This window comes from Pelecanus crispus, chromosome 16 (genome assembly GCF_030463565.1).
Source record: "Pelecanus crispus isolate bPelCri1 chromosome 16, bPelCri1.pri, whole genome shotgun sequence".
Lineage (NCBI taxonomy): Eukaryota > Metazoa > Chordata > Aves > Pelecaniformes > Pelecanidae > Pelecanus > Pelecanus crispus.
In genome coordinates, this window is record NC_134658.1 from 7,550,830 (window position 1) to 7,573,609 (window position 22,780).

Sequence of the window (22,780 nt, forward strand, 5' to 3'; positions counted from 1 at the left end):
TGCACCAGCCAAATGCTGAAGCGGAGTTTTCCTTCCCCAGCAGCAGCCACCCCCCGCAGTTCTCACGCGGGCAGAGCAAAGGCAGGCGCCCGCAGCGGGGTGCTTCTCGCCCTGTGTGCCGCACCGCTGGGCTGGGCGCTGCCAGGGAAAGCGCTCACGCCAAGCGAGCAGCCTGCACCCGGGCACCGGGTTACACGCCAGGCGCGGGGGCAACCAAACTCTCCTCATTGCAAAACTGCGGCAAAGCCGGTGCTTCTGCCGGTGAAAAACAAGTGGCAGCGCTGGCACTGTCCCTGGCGCCGTCAGTCGGCTCTGCCAAGCGCCGCACAAAACCACGGAGCCTCTCTCGGACTGAGCACCAACTACGTCCAACCGCTCCATGTTTGACGCACAAAGGTTCTCGGTTACAAACTCGCACCCCGCTTTTAGCCAAGACCTACACTTGGCCTAACGCTGCCAGGATCCTTGTGGCGCCTGCAGTTCGACCTGACCTCTGGAGCTCGCCCAAACCTGCCCCAAGCTCCTCCCCGCTGGTTCAGCTGCATCCTGGATGCAGGATCATGGAATCACAGAATTGTTTAGGTTGGAAAAGACCTTTAAGATCATCCAGTCCAACGATTAAAGAACCATTAAGAAGCTGCAGGGAGAGGCGGTGCAGCCTCGGTACCCGCAGTCAAAGGGCTGCGCTCTGTGGAATTCGTCGCTGTACGACGTCTTGGAGATGTCAAGAGGTCACGGAGAGCCCTCGGCGCGGCCGGTGCCCACAGCCCTCCAGTCTCACCGCTCGCGTCGCCCGTCCAGCCCCTGATGCAGGCCACCCTTAAGCCCCTTTGCTAGTTTCACTACTTCAGGTGTAATAATTTTTCAGGCATTCAGGATGCTCTTGGCTTGGCAAGGTTGAGACTGGATCTCAAAGAAAGCATACACGTTATCTTACAAAGGAAAATTTATTTCATTTTATGAAGCTTATATTACATGCATCGACTGAAGCTAGTACAACAGTTAACAGCAGGGCTGGGGTTTGTCCAGACTTCCATTAGTGTTTCTGGAATAAACCAGGCCAAATTAAAGAATCTTTTGCCCTTAGAAAATACAGTCATCATACAAGGAATGTTTTTTTGTTTTCACTTTAATTACTCCTCCCCTACTCCCTGCCCTTGAGCTGCATATAGCCAATGCTCCAGCTTACCAAAAAAGGAGGCAGGAGAGGAAAATCTAAACACACACACACTCCCCCCATACACCCCTAATAAACCATTGAGGTGGGAGGACTGAATCTAGCTCTATTCAGAGAAAAAAAAAATACAAACAGAATACCAGGAATAAAGCTCTTACAACAAACCAGATGCAGTACCCTTTAATAATTTTACTAGATGAAAACGTTTTACACGTTGTTCAATGAGATGCTAGAAATTCCTTCTGATTAGTTCTCTTTCAGTTTTATGGGTTTGAACAAGCAGCTGAATACACTGAAATATCGATTTCTAAAAATAAAAATATTGCATTTTTGTCAGTGTCTGTTGGATATACTCTCATACCCACCAGAGGAAGGTGTATAGCGCACCGGAGATCGCAGCCTACTATAGGCTTAATATCAAGTACAGATACACAGAAGCAGATGTATTCATCAGACCAGGTTGGTGCGGCAAACGTCAAGCTGGTACGTGTTCGTTTCCACGCAGAGAGAAGACCTGCTACAACGTCCCCGTTCAGTCCCCCGTCACTTGTGTGGCTTGGCCGTCTGAGGTTTGGTTGGTGGACTGAATGAACATGGGCTGGGTGATGTCCTGGCCTGCAGGCATGGTCACTTGCTGGATCTGATAAAGTTGCTGGCAGAGACAGAAGCAAGGGGAAAGAAATGACGGTCAGTTCTCATCACGCTCGGCACTAGGTCCCTCTAAGCACAACGCCGTACGTCAACCCGACAAGTTTAGTGGTGCTGTTAACAGCAACTCTCAGGTCCAGATAAAATCTGTCCCAAAAACAGACCACAAACTGCCGCTAGACACTTGTTGCTAAATCGTAATTAACTAACTCTAGTGAACTTCTGATGCCCAAATTGAGCTCAGGCTGCCGATGCAACAGCCAACAGCTAGATGCTAAGACCTTTATTCTTAAACTGGTTAGGACTAAGACGGATCCCACCCAGAGTGCAAGGGACTGGATTAATTTGGAGTGAGCGCAGCAGAACACAAAGAATCTGCCTGAATAAAAGCAGCACAACATCCACTTATCCTGCTCCTGGGTTAAGGTTTGGTAGCCAGCAGCAGCGTTTTATCAGGAGGAGCAGATTTGCTAGAACATGCAGACTTTAAGACGGTCTTTCTAGCCTTTGGCTTCAAAGGGATGTAGCACCAACGAACCCCAAGTTCTTACCTGTCCGTCTGTGAACTGGCTGAACTGCTGCTGTCCTTGCTGGACTTCCGTCTGCGTTATCTACAAGGATAAGAGAAGGATGATCACTGACAGCGCTTTGGAGAGGGTCAGAACCCCACTAACAATATTCTGCCGCTGCCTTTCAAGAGTTTTTAGGCTCCTTCAAACTTCATTACCCCACCACGTGGTAAGATACGGCTTATGCTGCCGGCCCACAGTCATGCTGGTGCCAACCGCAAGTCCAGAACAAAGGACACGGGATTCAGCTGCTCCAAACCAAACACAAGCGTGTCCTCCCTGACTTTCATTGAGGAGAATGCGGCCTCCAGGATCACAGAAAAGCAGCAGCCTTCCTATTCTCTGAAGGCAGAGAAGAATCCCTTAGCGACCAGGCTCGGTAAGAACGTGAGACAACCTGCTGGCAAAAACCACTGGTCTTGATGTTTCACCTCTGCAATAGCTTTCCTGAGAGGTTGCATGGCTGCTCCTCCCTCACCCAGCCAGAAGGAGCAGAAGTAAAGAGAAGATTGATGAAGTTTTACCTGCAGTCAGCTCAGAAGCAGCATGAGCTTTATACAGTGAGACACACACACACATACATATACGCATGCACCTTTCACGTACAGGTAAAGGAGGCTTCCGCTATGCTCCTTGCTTTATTATTCTGATGAAAGTAACAGGAGGAAAAGAAACGCAGGAACCCTAGCCCAAGAGCTGGTAAATTCGACCGGAATTTGCAGTTTCAGGAGCTAGGGAACAACACTTTACCAGTTAATGTCAGCCCTGCTGTTATAGTGCGTACCTGCTGTGCATTGGTTGCAAGCGTCTGGATCTGCCCCTGGACTACCTGGGTGCCTGACACAGGTTGGGCTAAGCGGATATACTGCAGCTGGCCAGCATTCAACTGAACCTGGAGACAAGCGGAGGGGGCAGGGAAAGAAAATTAAACAGATAACTGGGTAACCTGAAACACACAAACTTGCCTTCTTGTTTCCACAACAGAAGCCAGAGTAATAGATGACACCGGGAAGCTTCAGTTGATTACTGGTTGAGATGAGTAACTATCACAGACCCTGGCAAAGCAAGAACGAAGTCCACAGAACTCCTGCGGGTTCCTGAAGTAAAACCCCGAGGAAGCACAACATTCCTCCCTTCTCCAGAACGGGAGCGGTCAGTTAGCAGCTCAAGCATATTAATTGCTACATTTCAGAGAGCTTCGAGAACACTTATTTTTCTTTTTGGTTACGAGAATCGAGTTACTACTTTGACGTATCATTTCACGTAAAGAAAATTCTTACGAGCTAGCTGCACATAATGACACTCCTATTATATCCTGCCAAAATTTATAAAAGAATATATGGGAAATTTTCACATAAAGACAGCAGAGATGGCAAAACCCAGGAATATTGCAAGGTAACATTTGAAGCTTTTAATGCAACTCTCTGCCAATACATGTCAACCCCCACCTGGCAAAGGCCAATACTTCCTGTGTCAATACTTCGTGTATAACACTCAAATGCAAATTTATTTCCTACAGCCCTGACCTTGCAAGGTTAGATGCTTGGGGGTGTGGGATATGAAGACAATGTCATCATTGTAACCTGTGATATAACAGCTAATACCGCTAATACACATCTGAGAAGCAACAAAAAGGTCACAGTATTATTGATACTACTGTTGAATTTTTCATTTTGTGTTATTTAACTTTAGAACATTTAGATTCACAGGCTTAAGGTTAATTATATATAAAAAAAATGTTTTGAGTTTTCTTCTTTTTAAAAAGGGGAAAGAAGGACACACAAAATACTTTAAAAACTGCTCACTGACAAAGGTTCAAGTGCCTAGAACATGGTCTTGGCACTTACACAAATGCCGCTGACTTCACCAGCTGTGTCTAAAAGCTCCAATATTATTTCAAGAGCAAATAAACTCCACATGAGCATAAACATTTCAATAAAGAATTTGTTTCTGCACTGAGATGTGCTGGCAGATCATGCCTTCCACACTGGGGGCTTCCTGCTTAGATTTTAACTACACCACTAACTGAACGGGCGAAAGCGATTTATAAAGAGCGTTCTTCTAGAAATGAGAGTAAGCTCCAAAGAACCTGCCCAACGAGGTCTAGCTAAGACACAGATTAAGTTTCACATAAAATTAATGTGGACAAACAAGTGATTACCATTGAATCGATGTATACACTTCCTTCCAGTTTTTCTCAGTTTATAAAAAATAAAAGTCACCTTTCCACAGGCAACCCGGGGTCCTAGAGTAAATGGTAAATCGCAGTAGAGAAGTGTACACAGTATCAGGAGCACGTGGAAAACCAGCAGAGAACATTAGTAAGAGCCTCTCAACACTCCTGCTATCACCAGAGGCGCTACCAGTTTTATGAGAGTGTTTCAAACTGTCGTATTTGTTATGAAAGATTTTTTGCTGAACCCTAATTACCAGAGTGAAAAGGAACTAGCAGAAGACAGCACTAACTATATCAAGAGAAAGGAAACTCAAGGGGAAAAAAATAAGAAAAGCACAGCAGAAAGAGAGCAGAATGGACAGCAGCACTGAAGAGACCAAGGACTGTAATTCTGTGAAACCAAACAAAAAGTGCTTTCCAGGTTAGGGCACTAAAAAGCTCTCGCAGCGAGTGCATGGCTCCATGTTCTGTTTTACTTCACTTGCTGGAACTGAGCAAGGGGAAAGTTCAGCACGAACTGTGATTCTTCAACACGCCGTGATTAAGAAGAATCCTCTTTGTTACAGTCAAAACGGTATCTCTGCTAGATACAGAAGTGCAAATTGTGACTATTTCATTAAAACACTGCTCCTAAGTTGCTCTCTTTTGCAGTCTTACATTTGTTAGAGACCCAAGTGCTCCTGAAGACAAAAGATACCATACTCTGGCACTTGGCAGTTTCTGTCTTACACCTGTAGCATAAGAAGCTTCTGAGGACCAGTCACAGCTACCTGCTCTTAGATGCTCCCAGGCAAGAGGAAAGTAGAAACATATGCTTGGCCAAAACCAGACACTGATTAAAAAGCCTCCAGTCTCACACTCCTAAAGCACGGGACCAGTTGCAACAGGATCCACCTATGTGGAGAACAGTACTTCCTGCAGAAGGTTATGGCCCCCTCACAGCTACTTTATAAAGAATTCTTTCTCCTAGCAGATCTCCAAGCCCCCTTCTTGTAGGGAGTTACAGCATTCAACGGACACAATTGGAAAACAAGTCTGAACTGTTCTTTTATTGCTGAACCGAAGGAGGATGCTGCAACATTCAGCACTGTTGTAACGGATTCACTGAGGCGGAGACCTCCTTCCAAAATGCTTTGAAGAACAAGTATCTTGAAGAGACTTTCATAAGGAAAGGAAGGAGAAAAAAAAAAAAAAAAAAAGAATATAAAAGAAAGGTAGTGGAGAATGCAGAGAAGAAAGAAGATTGCTTGTAGTAAAACACCCTATTTGGCAAGCAATTCACTTCCTTTCTGACCAACACCTTAAGCCAAGCAGTATGAACCAGCTGAAGACTTAAGAGATGAAAAGAATTTGGAAGTGAATTGGAAAAATCTGGCAACACCCACAATCTAAACCTTTTTCAAGATGCTATGTCAAAGCACGAACATTTGCCAGACGAACAGAGGGAAGCTTAGCAAATCTTGAAAAGCAAGACTTGTGCGAAAGATCAGTTTTGCCGCAGCTGTGGGTACACTTCTTAATAACAGAAATCAAAGACAAACTGAAGTGCTTGTCTTGGTCACCTGGTCTGACCTTTGGGTTGCTGATTAAGCGCCCAGAACTGGACAGATTTTTTTTTTAATTTAAGAGGCGTGAAATTTTCCAGATGGGAACCAAAAGACCCAGCTTTGTTGTGATTGTAAGTTACACAGAGGAGGGGGAAAAAGGTGACTTTTTTTGACCCACGTGTTTACCCAGGACACATGCCAGAATGTTACTGCTGAGGCTGGGTACTCAAAATCCCGTTCTTAAGGCCACAGCAGGTCTGTACTGACGTGAAAGTGAGGAGATATTTTCTGGTTCTGCAAAACCATTCCTCCAACCAGCTCAAAGTACTTTGTAGAAATATTTCTTATAACATAAAAGTTTATTAATAACTCACAGATGGCAGTGTTCCCACTCAGTCTGCCAGGTCATGACTTCAGATTGCAGAGGCAGAACCAAGTAAAGGCAAAAGAAGTTAATTATGCTTTATTGAAACCATGCTGTAGTAAAGAACTACGGTTTATCCAGGAAATATTTTATTTATTGCTTCCTAATCATAACTATTTCACTCAGGGGAAAGTGTTGGGGGTGGGCAATGAGTCTACACTAGATGGGTTAGATTTATTTCCTCCTTCATGTCACACCTGGTTAGTTTTCCTCTGTAAGTGCAGGAAACACACCACTCAATCCAAACTTCCTCTTACAGTTAAAAAAAGCATACATGTACAGTCTCATGCCAGAACACCAGCGTTCAGTTTGCTCACAAGACTGTAACATTTCTACTGGTGAAGTCTTACCGGTATTTGCTGGATTTCTCCTGTATTGGTGATGATCTGCTGCATGACTTGCATGGTCTGCCCAGTTCCACTCTGAGCCTGCTGGGTCTGTCCTTGCGGCTGGGCCTGCACTATCTGTACCTGCTGGCCTTCTCCAACCTGCATCGTCACGGGGGTGCTCTGCATTCAAAACAGGGATAAGGACCAAGCAAGGATTGAACACAGGTGAAACAGCCACAAGGTACAGAGACTGTAATAGACAGACTGCTTCCTACACCCACCATTACTTGCTGATGCTTACATCGCCACGAAGGGGACCCAGGACCTAGATGACCCTTGTTACTAAGGTATGTGAACACCCGGTCATGACCAGAAAACACATTTCTATATTGTTATTGACTGTTCCAAGCAGCGAGAACAGGATACTGCGACGCATTACACACGGGCAAGCGGGGTGTTTCACTGGCTCCACTGAACCGCAAAGCCCTTGAACGCTGCTCGTCGCTCACCTGCCCTTGCTGAGGCTGGGCGATGATGATCTGTCCTGGCTGGATAGTAGTTGTAGACGTGGTGGTCTGTTGTCCTTGCTGTTGCCCCTGAACCTGCACCGCAGCAGGCTGCTGAGCAAGCGTGAAATAATACTGTACAGGCTCGGCTGGGGTCACAGCCTGACGCACCTCTTCCTGCAGCACAGGTAAAGGACAGGTAAATGGGGAGGGAACAGATCAATGTCCAAACACCCCAACCACAGCTCAAACATCCCCCCCATAAGCATGCTCCATGGGAAAGTATCTTTAATACCTCGTTCGCAACAGCTTACCTAAGTAAATCTGAAATGATAAATCAAAACGTGTTTCCTCATTTATTCAGCTATATGGAAATCCAAAACATCTCCAATACCCTACATATAATAATGTAGTCGCCAATTTCATTATGAGAAGCAAATGAATAAAATTACCATAGTTGAAAACCACGCAACTCCTCATCAGTAAATTCCATCGTCGCCTGTTATCTTAACACAGAATGAATTGCAAATGCACCAGGAAGACTTACAAAGCCTCATCTGTCAACAAAACCCTCTTCTTGGCCTACGTACCCAACACAAATCTCAATCTAGCTCCGATGTTAAACCCCTGGGAATAAAAGTCAGGGACTCGATGCGCCTTTATTTATTTATTTAAATCCAGCTTTTCCAGAATTATAACAATTTCATCTGGTACTGCGGCTTAACAGCCGGATCCTGCTGGTAGCAGGAATATCTCAACAGTGTGAAGAAACAAAAGCTCTGCTCTAGCTCACTGTCAGAAGCACAGGCTGTGATACTGCTGTTTCGTTTTATCTAAGCATGTCTTTAGAAGAGGAAAGCCCCTTATGATTAATGATATTTTAGGCAAAGAAGTAGATTTGCAGAGATTATGTTAAGTGGCAAGCCGTTAACACTCAAGAATCAAAATTCTTAGGCTCCCCAGAGGAGCAGTCGGATCTTGCACCTTACGGAAGATGCAGCTCACCAGATGTTCACTCCATGGCAGAAGGCGTAAACAATCCTCTCCCAGCCACCTCGAGTTCACAGCTGAGAGTGTAGGATGTTTACACGTGCTACAACATGGTAGATTCCCACTTACACAAGTCTGCTTGACTCCCCTGCATTAAATGAGGCTTGCTCATGGACTACCTTCAGTGCATCCAACTGAACAGGAGAAGAAAAAAATCACATTAAACAAGATCAATATATGTTGTCTAGGTAGGCATCAGGCTTGAGTAAGAGGGCACTTCTGCTCAGATGCTAGTCTCTGGGAGGGACAGCAACTAAAGAAAAGACTTACTATTGGGAGGTTTCTCAATAGCCTACCAGAAAACTACCCCCCAAAGATTCAGCTGTTCACAGTTGGCTGTAACCAAGAAGCAACTTCTAAGCCCGGCTCTTGGAGCAAACACTGGCACTATCCCACGGTACTGCAAACCACTGCAATCAAATACTTACAGTACTTCCTCCACATGGTAGTTCACTGATTATTCCTACTTGCTTAATCAAATCCTTTGGGGGAGGGATTAATAAAAAATTTAAAATATATATTCAACAGGACATGTCTTCAGTTAACCATAAAACCGCACGCATAGAAGAGCTGCGGCTGTTTCTGTGAAGCTCAGTCCTTAGATAAGTTATTTCTAGAGCACTCCAATCCTCAATTCCTAACTGAATCCTGCAACAATTAAGGCCACTGAGTACTTCTGTAAGTATCTATTCCAGGTTAAGTTGCATTTGCTACAGGCAAAAATGGCTTTAAATCCAAATCTGCTTGAACAAGGTTGTATCACATCGTTTGCCATCTTTTATTTTCAAGCCGTAGCTTTAGTTACCAGAGCAACATAACAGTCATGGTTTCATTCCCAGCTCTTCCACGTAACCAACAGTAACTTGTCAAACAGCCTTTTCTGTGGCAGAGAGAAAACACAGATTGTACCCCCAGCCAAAAAGTGCAGGCTGTCAGCCTACAGGCAGCCACTTTTCAACACTGCTGAATCAAAGGAGTATTTTCCACTGCAAAGTCCTACGTTCTTATCGGGCAGCTATTTCTCCAATAAACTTCTCTTGCCATAAGAAGTATTTCTAGCGATTCAGCAGTGTTCACAAGCAGTGGATGTATCGGTGAGAGACAGATCTCTAAAGCCTATTTCAAACCAAAACCCGACAGGGTTTCACTGCCGATGGCGTGCAATCCAGAAGACACAGCTCTGCTGTGATGTATCATCAAGACACATTGACCTAGCAACCTATATTGCATCTAACGCACTACTAAGATACTTCAGGCATTCATTTGATTATAGAACTTGAATGTTCTGTAATCAGAACGTTCTGATGTGAATCAAAAGGCTCCAGCAAGGAAAAGATATGGGCTATGTTCTCGCTCCCAAACATGGAGTACGTCTAAAAATAGCACTACAAAGTAGAATAACTGAATGAGGCACCTAAAAGAACTGAATTTGCAATGCCAGAATTAAGCTGTGTTACCTCAGGCTGCAGCCAACTCATTTCAGCTCATCAAGCTGAACAAACTCTAGACGTGGGTTTTCCTTCCCCCGGTTAAGCAAAGCAGCTGTGCAGGTTGCTGCTTTGTCTTTTTATTTAATACTGAACTAATGATCTTTGGATAAATCACCTCTGCTGCAGGGATAAAGCAGGGACCTCCGTGAAGGAATGGAAGGAGCTGTGCCACGCTCATCGTGTCTACAGAATATGGCTCCCAACGCACCTGTAATGAAGCCTTGGGATGCTGCCAATTTTAACCATAGCTAACTGCAGCAGTAGGATGGACTCTCCTGCATGTATTGTGACTTGTAAAGGTATTTTTCTCTTTTACTGGAAAGTCATGCTGCTTCCGTGAATCAGAATGTGAGGTTAAACTCAACTCAGGACATCATCAGAAAGGATGAAGCGTGTATTTCCTCCCTTTGGCCATCACTTCAGTAGCACCACGAGGACTTCAAGACAAAAAGTAAAATAGCAACCTCCAAAATCCAGGTCCACAATGGAACCGCTGGACTCTACACTCAAAGTAGGTATCTTTTTGCATGTTATTCAGATTTATATTGGAATAAGAAATAAAACAAACCCACGTCAAAGAAAAACTTCCAAGCAAAACACTTGCCAGAAAGATGTTTTAAAGTATGCCAAACTCTCCAGTAGCACTCACTAGAGAAGCTATTTTAAGGACCACCTTGGATTTTTTCAAAGGCTAACACACTGCAGATGTCAAAAGTACCAGAAAACCACTTGAAGGAATTGTTATAAATTGTTATAAACTACTGAAATTTACTGCTCAGAGAAGAAATTGGTCCAGTTAAGTCCTGAGCAATGATTCCAGGAGTTGCTGAACAAGGTGAGCACTATCCGAACAGAGCTCTTCCCTAGAAGAGGTGTACCGATGGTAGCGCAGCCATTTTATCTACCAGGCAACTTGTAACGAAGAGAGATTAGCAATTACTGAACTTCTAGCAGCAAAACACCAACTGTTTAGGTGAAGGAGATAAATTAGTCTACCAGGAGCTGGATCTGTTTCTTTGTGCATTTGAAGCAGCAAGACTGAGCTTCAACCCCACCTCACTGCATTTTCAGCACCGCCTCAAACATGGAGGGAAACAAGTGCTTTGTAAAACACGAGCCTGTTAAAAGTTTCAAAGATCTTGTGCTCAGATGACTGCAGCAGCCTGCTGCTGTAAACATCCGACTGAAAGCTCCTTCTAACACCTTACAGCTTCCAGTCAAGGATGTTTACAGTAGCAAGGACTGCCCCAAAGGATGCAGGAGGTGGTACTGCTAAGCAAAGAAGTCTGTTTCTCCCTTTACCAGTCAAAGGATACAGACTCAGCACACTTTTTAAAGTTAAGTTTTTAACATTGGCAACATTTGGTATCAGAGCTATGTAGTAATGTTTTTGTCACTTAAGTAAATCCCCAAGTCAGACTTCTCTAAATCTCCACTCAAGCTCTACTTCCATTTTAAAAAAAAAATCTAGCGCACCTGAAAACTACTGTAAATAAATATGCAAGAGACAGAGGCACAAACCTCATGTTTCAATCTGATTCTGCATTGCTTTTTCAACTCTCTGTCAATGAGAGACTGAAATCACACCAAGGAAAGGACAGATAATAAGGCAATCATTTTTATGTCTCACCTGCCGCTTTGGAGGCTTCAGTTCATCTCTTGGAACAATATCGATAAGAAAGTCAAATTGATCGAACTTTGTAATTGCCATGGCAATGTCATTCCTCTATAACAACAAAAAGAGAAAACCATTCTTCAGTTTTAGAAGTCTGTTTTGTCACTGGGTAAACAAAGTAAGAGATTTTTAACTGAGTCAAGTGAGAGTGTCTTCTCCAGATCCCAAGTGGTCAAGCCAGGTGGCGAGAACTTCTGTTTCAGCACTGACAACACTGTCTCGTGCTGAGCGAGACCTCCAAGATGTGCAATTAGAAGGCACTTATCAAACTCAGGCTTTTATAGCCATCTACTCACCCACCAGGCCTAATCACAATGGTAGAGCTGTAATTCGCTACAGAGGGCTCATGACAACTGCCATAAGCCTTTTAGCACATTAAAAAAAGCGGATTCTTCTAAAAAATAATTTTAAAAATCCCAAAGATCTCCAAAAAGAAGCTTTGCAGAAAGACCAGGATGATTGCTCCATGTATTAGTAGCAACATATGTAGAATCTATGAGTTGGGGATGGGATTAAAAAAAAAAAAGAAAAAGAAAAAATAAAGTATCACAGGATCTTATTCAGGGCAGGGGAATCCCAAGAGATGTTGAGAGAACAAGCTTCAGCATGTGGAAGGGCAAAATGGTTAAAAGAAAGCATGAAGATTAAAACATATACTCAGCAAACTGGCCAAACGTGTATCAGAAAAAAGGATTTGCAAGAGGCAACGAGCTTCTACGAAAAACTGGCAAGGTAAGTATCCTCTCAAAATGACTTATAACTTTTATACCTTGCCTGAAAAAGAAATCCAAAGAATAGCATTATGTCAAAGCATTAAGGACCCGAATAAAGAGTTACCCAGCAGTAAGTCATCACTTAAATGTATTTGCTTGAGATTTGAAACAACCCCCAAGATTTAAAAAAAAAAAAAAAAAGTGCTCTGTCATTTTAAAATTCTTGCAAGCCATCCTAAAAAGTAGGGCTAATCCAAGAAGCTATTTGAAGTCTCATTCTCATTAACTGAAGATAAATTCGTAAAGCATATATATGAACAAGATTTGAGGCAAAGATGCCTACGCTGCCTACTGAGGAGGTAAAATTTAAGACGATCAATCCTCTCATTTCAGGCTAGTTGACATTCTAAACCTTATACTGTCTTGGCATTTAATTGCCAAACAATGATCATGTAGAAAGCACAAGAGACATTTCTTTTGTTCTGCAGGCAGCAGGTATTATAGAAGTATTTTCACCAGGAATAAAACTTTTACTCAACAGATGTATCTCATATTTCATTCTCCATGCTGAGGATTGGGTTCAATCCAATTTCCTCAGGAATAGACTTCCATAACTCAGACCTCTCCACTCGAAATTTTCTTCCCAAATACTTGATAAGCAGAGACTGCATTTCTCCAGCTGCACTGTCCATGCGGAGAGCAGCTGTTCCAGGATGGCAGCTGCTGTGGAAGGCAAGGCAGTCAGAAATAAAACCTGAGTCAAGGTCTTATACATTAGGATCAGGATTTAAGTATGATTCTGAAATAAACGGATCCATCCAAGCTTGAAAACTGTTAAACAGGACACGCCTGAGTCAGCACTTGTACTTACAGAGCATCTTGTTCATGGAATGTATATCAAATATATCCTTCCCACAGTAACTGCATTAAAACCTGGGTTAAGCAAGTAGCATTAGCCCAATTTACTGGCAACTGAGTGGCTGGATGCCCATTCAATGGGAGAGCTTTGGACTGCAATCAGACATGTCTCCTTGCCACTACAGTGGTCTCTGCGCCAGGGTACAGGAGAGCTGACACGGTCCTAAATATCACAACCTCTCACCTCTGATCTGAGGGCCTGAACTGATGGTAATTACAGCTTCAAGTAGTTCTGGTCAACATGTAAGACTAAGAGTGAATGCCTTCCCCCCGCTGCCATGAAATGACCCTAAAGAGTAACAGTTTACTCTTGAACCACTAAAAAAAAATGACTATTATTGAAGGCCTCTTAATCCAGAAGAAAGAGTAATCTGTTCTGAAGGAGGGTATTTTTGTTTTCATCTCTACGCGTTTATTGACACAAACTAACATCTACAAGCTTACATTAGAACTACTACTGAAAAACAAATCGGCTAGAAGGATAGCTGTAGCTGTTCAACCGAGTCATTAGAGCAGGTCAGAGTTAGCTGACAGCTGCAGCTTGCTTTCTTGAGTGGTGGTTTGTGGGTTGTTTTTTTTTAAAACAAATTAAGAAAAAAGCATTTCAGTTGCACAGTTACACTGGGCACCGTGCTTTGTACACAGGTTTGTAGCGATAAACACAGGTACTAAAGTTACTGTCTACAAAACATGCCTCATATTATGGAAACAAAGAGTTGGAAACAAGTTTATGAAGCAGCTGAAGGCTAGGTAGGAGCAGCTCCCTTACCTGCAGAGTCCTGCGCTTGTTATCTTCTGTGTGTATCCATGCTCGCAAAGTCAATTCTGTTATGAATATCTGAGCTGCCTTGGCAAACAGCACAGGAGCTTCTGCACTAATCATCTGCAATTAAATTTACAATTTTTTTTTTTTAAGTTTACCATTAGCATTCTAATACTGTGAAGTGGTAGTCAGAGTAACTTTATCATGTTAGTCAAATCTGAATGGTTACATACAGTGAAGTTGGGGGAATTTCCACATCAGGATGTCTACGGGTCTGACAGCCCAGAGGGCTACCAGCCTCAAGTTAAACACAGTGTTAAGAGTATTGGGCATCTAAAATTTGTCTCAGAAGTCTGTTTCCTCCATGACTAGTCGGATGTCAACTCCGTATCGTGCTGGATTATGGTAGGGCAGCAAATGGCATCAGCGCACGTTCACCCAGAGGGTGTCAGCCAGCAGCTTCTCCTGGCACTGCCTTGGCATCTGCATAAATGATTTGGGAACCGAAGAGGACAGGTTGAGAGCTTATTTTAAAACTTGGCCTTTATAGTTGTAACATTTATATAATTTGAAGTGAATGGTGAAATTGCAAAGGAGCTTTGGAGGCCTGAGTAAAAACTCTGCCTCACCAAATTCCTTTTCCTTAAAAAGTATCTAGCTCAACTTTTACTCAAATTAAGCAGTTTCATTATTAGCTGGCTTGGCATTAATGCTTGCTCCTAGTACAGTCTTGTCATTAAATAACGTTCCAGGCAGGCCAGAGACTTCCCCCCGATCCCGTCCTGCCCTGAAAATCTCATCTTCCCCTTCATCATCAAAAGTTTGGCACTCATCCTGTTCAGACACTGAACTGGGACCTCAGAGGCCTGGGTTCATTCCCTTTCCAGGCTGAATGAATAGCTCCCTTGTGTAGGAAGACAACACACACCTTTCTCGGGATCTCATTTCAATGTTAAAGGTTGTCCTAACAGAAGGATGGTGTCACATTGAGAAAAACAAGAAGAAAGTGCAAACCATTTTCTTTTCTCTTAGGAGTTAAGTGTCTGACAGTTTTCCAACTTAAAAAACAGGGAGGACTGGAGCAGCCCAAGAGCCAAACCCTGCAGGTGATTCCTTTCTCCTTCCTTTCACGTCAGTAAGTTTTCATCAGTCAATTCATGTCTTGTCGTCACACGTCAAGCGTTCAGCTCAAATACTGGTATCAAACCCATGTTATCCACCTGAATTATTACTTATTTTCTCCATAAAACTTGAAACAGCGTAGCACACATTTAAGTGCTACCACTCTTCGTACTAAACACTATAGCTTTGTGAAAGGAAGAGTCAAGAGAAACAAGGAGGAAACATGAGAAAAGACAGTTGAGCACTAGAAAAAACAGGAAATATCCAGAATTATACAGTAGACTGGTATTTACCAGAAGAAAGCAAAACTGCAAAAGCCTTCAACAAAGATCCCAAATGATTTTGCTTTCTCAGCTCAGTTTAATTATACAAGGCCAGCTACTATTGCCTTCAAGGCAACTGTTAAAATGTGCTTTAAAAATAGTAATAAATAATGGTAATAAGAAGTAATGAATTGCAAGGAATTATAGCTACAATATCCCCCAAAAGGATCATAAATACTTAAGAAAAAAACCCCACGAGTGTACCTTCACATCTTCGTCTAGTTTCATTATCTTCTTAATACGAGCCAGAGGGAGTTCTTGAACTCTGAAGTCTTTCTGCAGAGAGATTCACATTTGAGAGACTCTTTACTGATACTTAACTGAAAACAAGGGTAAGATAAGAAATGTTAAAACAAATCTGTATTGTCTAGAACTAAACTGGCTCAAGTTAGCTTTATAAAAATAACTTACTTTCTTTGAGGTAAGGCAGCGTCTCCTCAGGCCCTAGAAGTCTCATCTGCTTTTCTCTATTTTATACTGATGTAATTCTACTTAAATCTTCTGTCAGACACTTGTATCTACTATTTCACCTCAAAGCTGAAGTCATTCTGCAGAACAGAATGTTTCTAACGGTACACATTTCTGCATCTATTTATATTTGAAGTACCTAATTCAATTAGGTGTCTCGGGTCCCAGAAACTATTGGAATTCGCAAAAAGTCACAAGAGAAAATGAAGGCAAACAAGAGCTATGTGGGGCCACAGGACGAAATCTTGTTTGCTTTATTTGTACTTCCCTGTTATCCAATACCAATTTTGGTGTTAAAAAAACCTTGCAAGAATCTTGTTCAAGAAAACCTCTCCTCTATTCCTGTTTTGATATGGATTTCTCACTATTTCCCAGCAAAGAGAACTGCTGACTCAAAATGGGGTAACGATGGTTCAGGAGACAGAGCGCGAGCGCTGTCATCGTCCCGACTCATCCTGCTCCGCTCAGCTTTCCGCGGGCGCCCGACGTGAGCAGCGGCAGCAGCAGCACCGCGAAGCCGCTGCTGCACGAGGAGGCACTAACGCGTCCCTTGGAGAGATCCTCCCGCAGAGAGCTTTGGGGCTGGGAAAACTGCTGAGCTTCACTGCAAACAGTGGTGTCCCTGCTCTGAAGACAGAAAGAGGAATTAAAAAAAAAAAAAATCCAGTGTGTTGCTACCAGGAGCCTCTTAAAAAGGGAGAAAGGCCGAGGCTACGTACCATTGCATCAGGAATGCAGAATCCCTGCCCACAAAGGGCTTCTAAAAAAACCTCTTCCCCTCTTAACAAAAATATCACAGAAAATAAAAAGAAACTCATTTCTCTAGGGAAGAAGGAACTGCAAGACATGTTAGTGAAACAAAAGAGGGGGGAAAAAGCGCTGTAAACGCTGTTTTCTATTGAAGCAAAATATGGATGTTGTGCCTGGTCCAGCCAGCGCGCCAGCAGGGGGCATTTTAATTTAATTTATATACATTATTTTATATACATATATATTAATAAAGCATTCTGTGCCCTCATTCCACAGAGAAACATGAACGAGGTGCTCCTAGCAATATGCTGCAAATCAGAACTAATCTGGGGTGTGGAGGGTGTGGGGGTGTCCTTGCAAGGAGTGCCGAGGGCTGCTGCATCCCGCAGGTGAACGCAGTGTTTCGGAAGGGTTCGGGGCAAGGAGAGAAGAGGGCAGCCAGGGCTGGGACCTGCGCTCGAACATGCAATGCACTCAGGGTGATATTTTCAACCAGTAACCACCACACAAACAAGTTACAGGGTTGCTAGGGCATGGAAAAATATCCCAAAGGGTTTTTTTTAAAATTTTCTTTTTTAAAAGCTCATTCCTTTTTAAAGAGTCTCATGAGCTTTGAGCCTCAAAGAAAGCCTCAAAGAAAGATGAGGACAAAGTTTTTAATTTGTAAAACTCTTAACAGTCTTAAGTATACTAACTTCTATGAACAGCAGAACTGCAAGCGGACAGGCATAGGTACAATGCTATTAAAATCTTTAGAAAAGAGAGACAGTGGGAAAAACTAGAAAAAAAATTAAAGCTCCTTTATTCCTTTAAGGCAGATAGGCAAATGTCACATAAATCAAAATTAATACACAAGTACCATGGTGAAGGGAAGCGTGACCACTACTACCCAGCAGAACAAACTTTAGACATCAGTTCTTCGTCTTTTCTTTTTCCAAATTAGGTCTCAATGTTTTCACAGGCCTCTTCTAACTCACTGCGGAGCTGAAATGCAAGTTTCAGCCTAGTCCTGTTTCCTATTTCTCCAAGGCTAAGCTACAGTCCTTTCCGTTATGCGGGGCAGACAACAGGGAGCTCTGGTTTGTTTTTCTACAGCAGCTCCCTTGTTTTTCCCCTGCATTTTAGCTACTGGTGGCACATGGCAAACACACAAAACCAGGCAGAGATAGCCCCGAAAAGCAGGCAACCAAAGCGGGCTTTCCATCAAACAGCCGCTCCGACCTCCGCTATGCGGGACATGCAGATGAGCTTTAAGTTTACTTAACGTCCACATCCATGGGAGCGCTTTCAATAAGACGCGCAATAAATTTCAGGATATGACTGCGTAGGGGACAACTGCATAGGAATGTTTTGCAATTATGCCTTTTCCTTTCCAACTCCCCTTCACTGTCCTCAGTTGAATTTTCAATGACTTAGTAGCTTGCAATGCAATAAATAGATTCATACGACAGTTAAAAATTAAGCTGCCCATACTTGATAAGCTGCAGAATAAACCCCTTTCATGTGGAGATGAAGACAAACTACAGCTCTTGAACACAAGAATTCACTGCACTGAAAGAGGAAAGTAATTAATTCTGGTTATGCATACAAATTTCTACATCTGTTTCTTTAATCAACTATCTGCACACAGGCTGAAAAAAAGAAGCTTATCTGCAGACTACTGGACTGGGGTTTTCACTTTGAACAGCCCGTCTTTGACTGGAGTTCTTTTGTTTTCAGTTACATTAAAAGCACAGGAGTGTGCTTTCAGGACCACTGTATCACAGTGATCCATCAATCTCTCTTGAAAAGTCATTTTTGTTATATGCCCTTGTTCTCAGGCACATCTCTTTTGGGGATGGAAAAAAATAGAAGCTACTTAGTCCAATTCTTACTCTCAGTCTATGCATGATTCTTTTAATCAAAGGTCTTTAAATTAATAAAGCATGTGATAACAATGCACTTGGCATTCAAGTGAATTTCAGAACTTCAGGGTTGTCAAAGGAGATGGTTCTGAAAGAGGGCATAATAGCTCTACACAAGAGTCTAAACCCAAAAATCCATTCACAAAATTGTAACTGTCTGCCAATAGCCAGATGTCTGAATTTATGAAGGGCAGGGGGGGAAGACTAAGAGCGGCATTTTGAACAGCAGCATCTCGCGGGGTGTACTGATGCGGCCTCTCCTTTGGTGCGGGTAAGGGTTCCCTCACATGCTGGTCACACATTTTATGTTACAGAATTTGAACAGCAGTTAAACAGTCTGTGAAGTACGATGTGAGGTATATTCTCAAATCCCTCAATCTTCCGTTAGCTAAAACAGCTTATGGCAGCCACACTTATACCTGTAGTTATTTTAAAATCACTTCCCTTTCCCCCAAACAGAAGACAGTTCCTCTGCAACTCTCTAGGAAGCAGCCACAGTCATCATTTAGGCTGTTAAAAGAACCTTTGAATCAACTTTGTCTTCTTGTTTAGTCCAGAAGGAGCTGAAAGTATGACTATTACACCTCATTATGCTATGAATCAGCTGCACTCAATTTTCATCTCAAGTTCTGGCAGTTGTAGCCAACAGTCAAAAGCCTGGCTGAATGATTATTTATCAGCTTTTTAGGCCACCTTGCAGCATGTAAATAGCCAACTCTACTGGATCCCGTAAGCAGCAGGGATATGTTCAAGCTGAGGTTTATCTTGCTGCCAGACATCACCAGGCACTTTTCACCGTCAGTTCTTCAGAAGTAACGCAGCCGCTGAGGACACTCACCACTGTCAGGTTGCGGATCTCCTCCATGACTCGTGGCCAGAAGGACTGGAGGCTTTGCTGGGCATCGCTATTGCTGGCTGTGCCGAAGCCACCATCCGTGGACATTCTGGTAGCTGGGAGAAACAAAAACAAGCGTTAGCAATGAGGGAGGAGTCAAAGGCTCCCAGAGAATCCCTCCAAGTCCCAGGAATACAGGAAGGGGCCAGCCTGACTAATCGCTCTGGAAAACCGTCCAAGTAACATATGCCAGTCCAGGTCTCACAGCAACAGTGTAGAGATACTCACAACCTCTGAAGTGTTTTTCTTAATTTTATTTATTTTTCCAAAGATTGAAAAAGAACATTAAGAGTTGAAAGCAAAAATAGTCTCCTTATTCCTCTATTAGAGCTCTGCCTTTTCACAAGGAATTACAAAACGTAACGGGTGACCGGTCACAGCTCACACTCCAGTGTGCACCTATTACAAAATCACTTTTTCTCTTGCTTGTTACAGCCAACTACAGTGCAAGATACGGCAGTAAACCCCCCTCAAGTTGAAACCTGAATGTCAATGTCAGCCCGATATTATTCCTAAAAGTGTCATGAGGCAGTTGCTTCTGTGCCTGTTTGAAAGGTGTCAGTTTTTGTGGCTTTACGCTATTTTTAAAATATCTCTTCTCCTTGGGTATTATCAACAGGAGAAATTAACAGTCTGTATAATGCAGAATGTCAAAAGCACAAAGTAAGATTTACAATTCAAATCTTTTAATTGAAACAATTTTTAAAAAGCCCCATGTCTGTCATTTAGTATTCTGCAACTGCAGGATCTTAAGCAGGTCTGGCATTCATTAAGACTTGTATCTTTGCAAACAGCTTTATTTACAGTATGTATCAGTAGTCATCAGTAGTCGTAAACTTCTAAGTTTATAAGGAGCAAACAAAGGGACAATAACCGGGTTCAGACTTTCCCATACAGCCATGCCGCGCTGCAGCAAAGACGCTGAAGAGGTCAGGACACGCAGCATCGATCAACCTCGTCCTCGGGTGACCGAGACGGTGCCAGCCCGCACGGCACCGTCCATTTCAAGTTCCAGCTGACACAATTCTTTTCCCCCCATAAACTCCTAGATCAAGTCGTGCCTTTTTGGCAAGGAACTCTGAAGACATCTCTAGTTAATATTAAAATGAAGCCAGACGCACAACTTGGGAACCCCTTGGAACACCAAGACCAGCCTTGCTGGCTTCCTCTGCGTGACAGGAGCGCGTGGCTCCGGCAGGATTCCCAACAGGGATCGCAGCCTGGAAGGACGAGGGAGACATGCCAAAAGCACACGCACATGTAGGACCTGCCGAGACACAACCCGGCAGGACGGGACTCGGTGCCTCCCATGCACTGGGAGCATCTCGGCAAACGCCAGAAGAGTCACCGCTCACTTCTCAAGCGAGCAAAGCGGAGGAAGCCAGTGAGTTACTGTCCTGGTTTCGGCTGGGATAGAGTTAATTTTCTTCCTAGCAGCAGGCATAGTGCTGTGTTTTGGATTTAGTAGGAGAAGAATGTTGATAACATGCTGATGTTTTTAGTTGTTGCTGAGTACTGCTTATGCTAGTCAAGGACTTTTTCAGCTTCCCATGCTCTGCCAGGCGCACAAGAAACTGGGAGGGGGCACAGCCAGAATAGTTGATCCAAACTGACCAAAGGGCTATTCCATACCATATGACGTCATGCTCAGTATATAAACTGGGGGGGGTTGGCCAGGGAGCAGCGATCGCTGCTCGGGAACTGTCTGGGTATCGGTCGGCGGGTGGTGAGCAATTGCATTGTGCATCACTTGCTTCGTGTATCATTATTATTATTATCATTATTATACTGTTACTATTAGCATTACTATTTTACTTTATTTCAATTATTAAACTGTTCTTATCTCAACCCAGGAGTGTTTCTCACTCTTACTCCTCCGATTCTCTCCCCCATCCCATCGGGGTAGGGGGAGTGAGCGAGCGGCTGCGTGGTGCTGAGCTGCTGGCTGGGGCTAAACCACGACAGTTACTGACGTTAAACGCTCTCGGGGTCACCCGGAGCAGCTTTGAAGTTTCCATGAATGACACGCACACACCATGTACAAACAATAAGTCTCTCTGTCTCTCAACTTACAGCAAGAGAGAAAGGGTGTTACATTTTCTATAGGGAAAGATCTCAAGATACACGCAGGTATTTGCGCGCCGCCGTGTAATGGAAAAAGACACAAGATTTAGCTGTGACACAGACAGGCACGATCCCCGTTTGCTTTTGATCGCCACGTAAAGGCTTATTTCAGTCCTGCCTCAAGCTGAAGGGAAGCACAGTAGCACTGCACAACACACCCAACACTGACGGCAGGCAGCGGCTGCCAGTACTTTCAAAAGCTACTCTTCCAAAGCAACGACGATCCATAAAAATCATACTAACAGATCAAAGAGATGAATGTCAGACAATTAGTTTGTTCCCTCCTGCAGCCTACACTTCCCAAGGCAGACTCTGTGAACGCTCGTATTTTTCTCTCATCAACCTGAGAAGGGGACACGGGAGGCGTGGGAAGAGCCGAAGGGGATTTTGACGAAGAGGAGGTCAGCAGATCCTATTTTCAGTCTCAAAGCGGGAGTTCAAGATAGGAAGAACCTCAGGTAAGGAACCTATGAAAATAAGTGACTGACAAGTTACTTGATGACTCTTCAACAACTGTTTTGCATTATAATACTATCTGCCTACAAATGGAGATATTTCAAGTATTTATAAGAAAACACAGAGAGATAAATATTCTAATGAGAGTCTTAAGTTGGCATTTGATTCTCCCCCTTGATCTGCATTGTCAAACACAAAAAATTAGTTTAGGCACAGAAATAAAAGCTAATCCTTGAAATCTGCTCTGTACTGGCAATGTTTCAACACTAACACTAAACGGGGTCTTTTCTGCAACTGGAGATGCCGTTCATCTTGAAGACAAGCCAAATCACTTTTCAAGGCTTTATTTAAAGATATAAGTTACTTGCATTCAACCCACTTAAATACTGTACTGGAATATAATGCTCTACATAACCCTAAGAAACAACAGGTTTAAAAAAAAGAAAGAAAAAAAAAAAACCTAATGGAGCAAAGAGGAAGAAAACTCCACCACCACCACTTTACCCGCTACCACAAATTTACCCGCTACCGCTAAAGTAAATTTCTTGCATTAAATAGATGCCTCTGTGGTATTCATCCAAATTTCAGAAAGAGCTAGAAATAATTAAAAAAAAATTAAAAAAAAAAAAAAAATTAAAAATTCCCATTGAGGAATTAAAAAAAAATCCTATCATCAAGGTAAACATAGGACTGACTTCAGAATGCAAAATGAACAGCCTGGCGCTCGACCCAAGAGACAATTGCTACTTCAAG

General features: G+C 43.2%; 1 protein-coding gene across 3 annotated transcripts in view; it reads right to left on the bottom strand.

The window, feature by feature from the left end:
* Positions 1–971: 971 nt before the first annotated feature.
* Positions 972–22,780, bottom strand: part of NFYC (nuclear transcription factor Y subunit gamma) — a 37,527-nt gene continuing 15,718 nt past the window's right edge. The window contains exons 2-10 of one of the 3 annotated variants that reach the window (XM_075722157.1): positions 19,391–19,503; positions 15,635–15,706; positions 13,992–14,105; positions 11,547–11,642; positions 7,380–7,553; positions 6,892–7,050; positions 3,179–3,286; positions 2,377–2,436; positions 972–1,829 (exon numbers count right to left, since the gene is read on the bottom strand). In XM_075722157.1, coding sequence (XP_075578272.1) covers positions 1,710–1,829; positions 2,377–2,436; positions 3,179–3,286; positions 6,892–7,050; positions 7,380–7,553; positions 11,547–11,642; positions 13,992–14,105; positions 15,635–15,706; positions 19,391–19,495 — 1,008 coding nt within the window. In that variant the 5' untranslated portion in view covers positions 19,496–19,503 and the 3' untranslated portion in view covers positions 972–1,709. Of the gene's footprint in view, positions 1,830–2,376; positions 2,437–3,178; positions 3,287–6,891; positions 7,051–7,379; positions 7,554–11,546; positions 11,643–13,991; positions 14,106–15,634; positions 15,751–19,390; positions 19,504–22,780 lie in introns of those variants that run through there. The other 2 variants (XM_075722160.1, XM_075722158.1) reach the window with 2 other exon arrangements.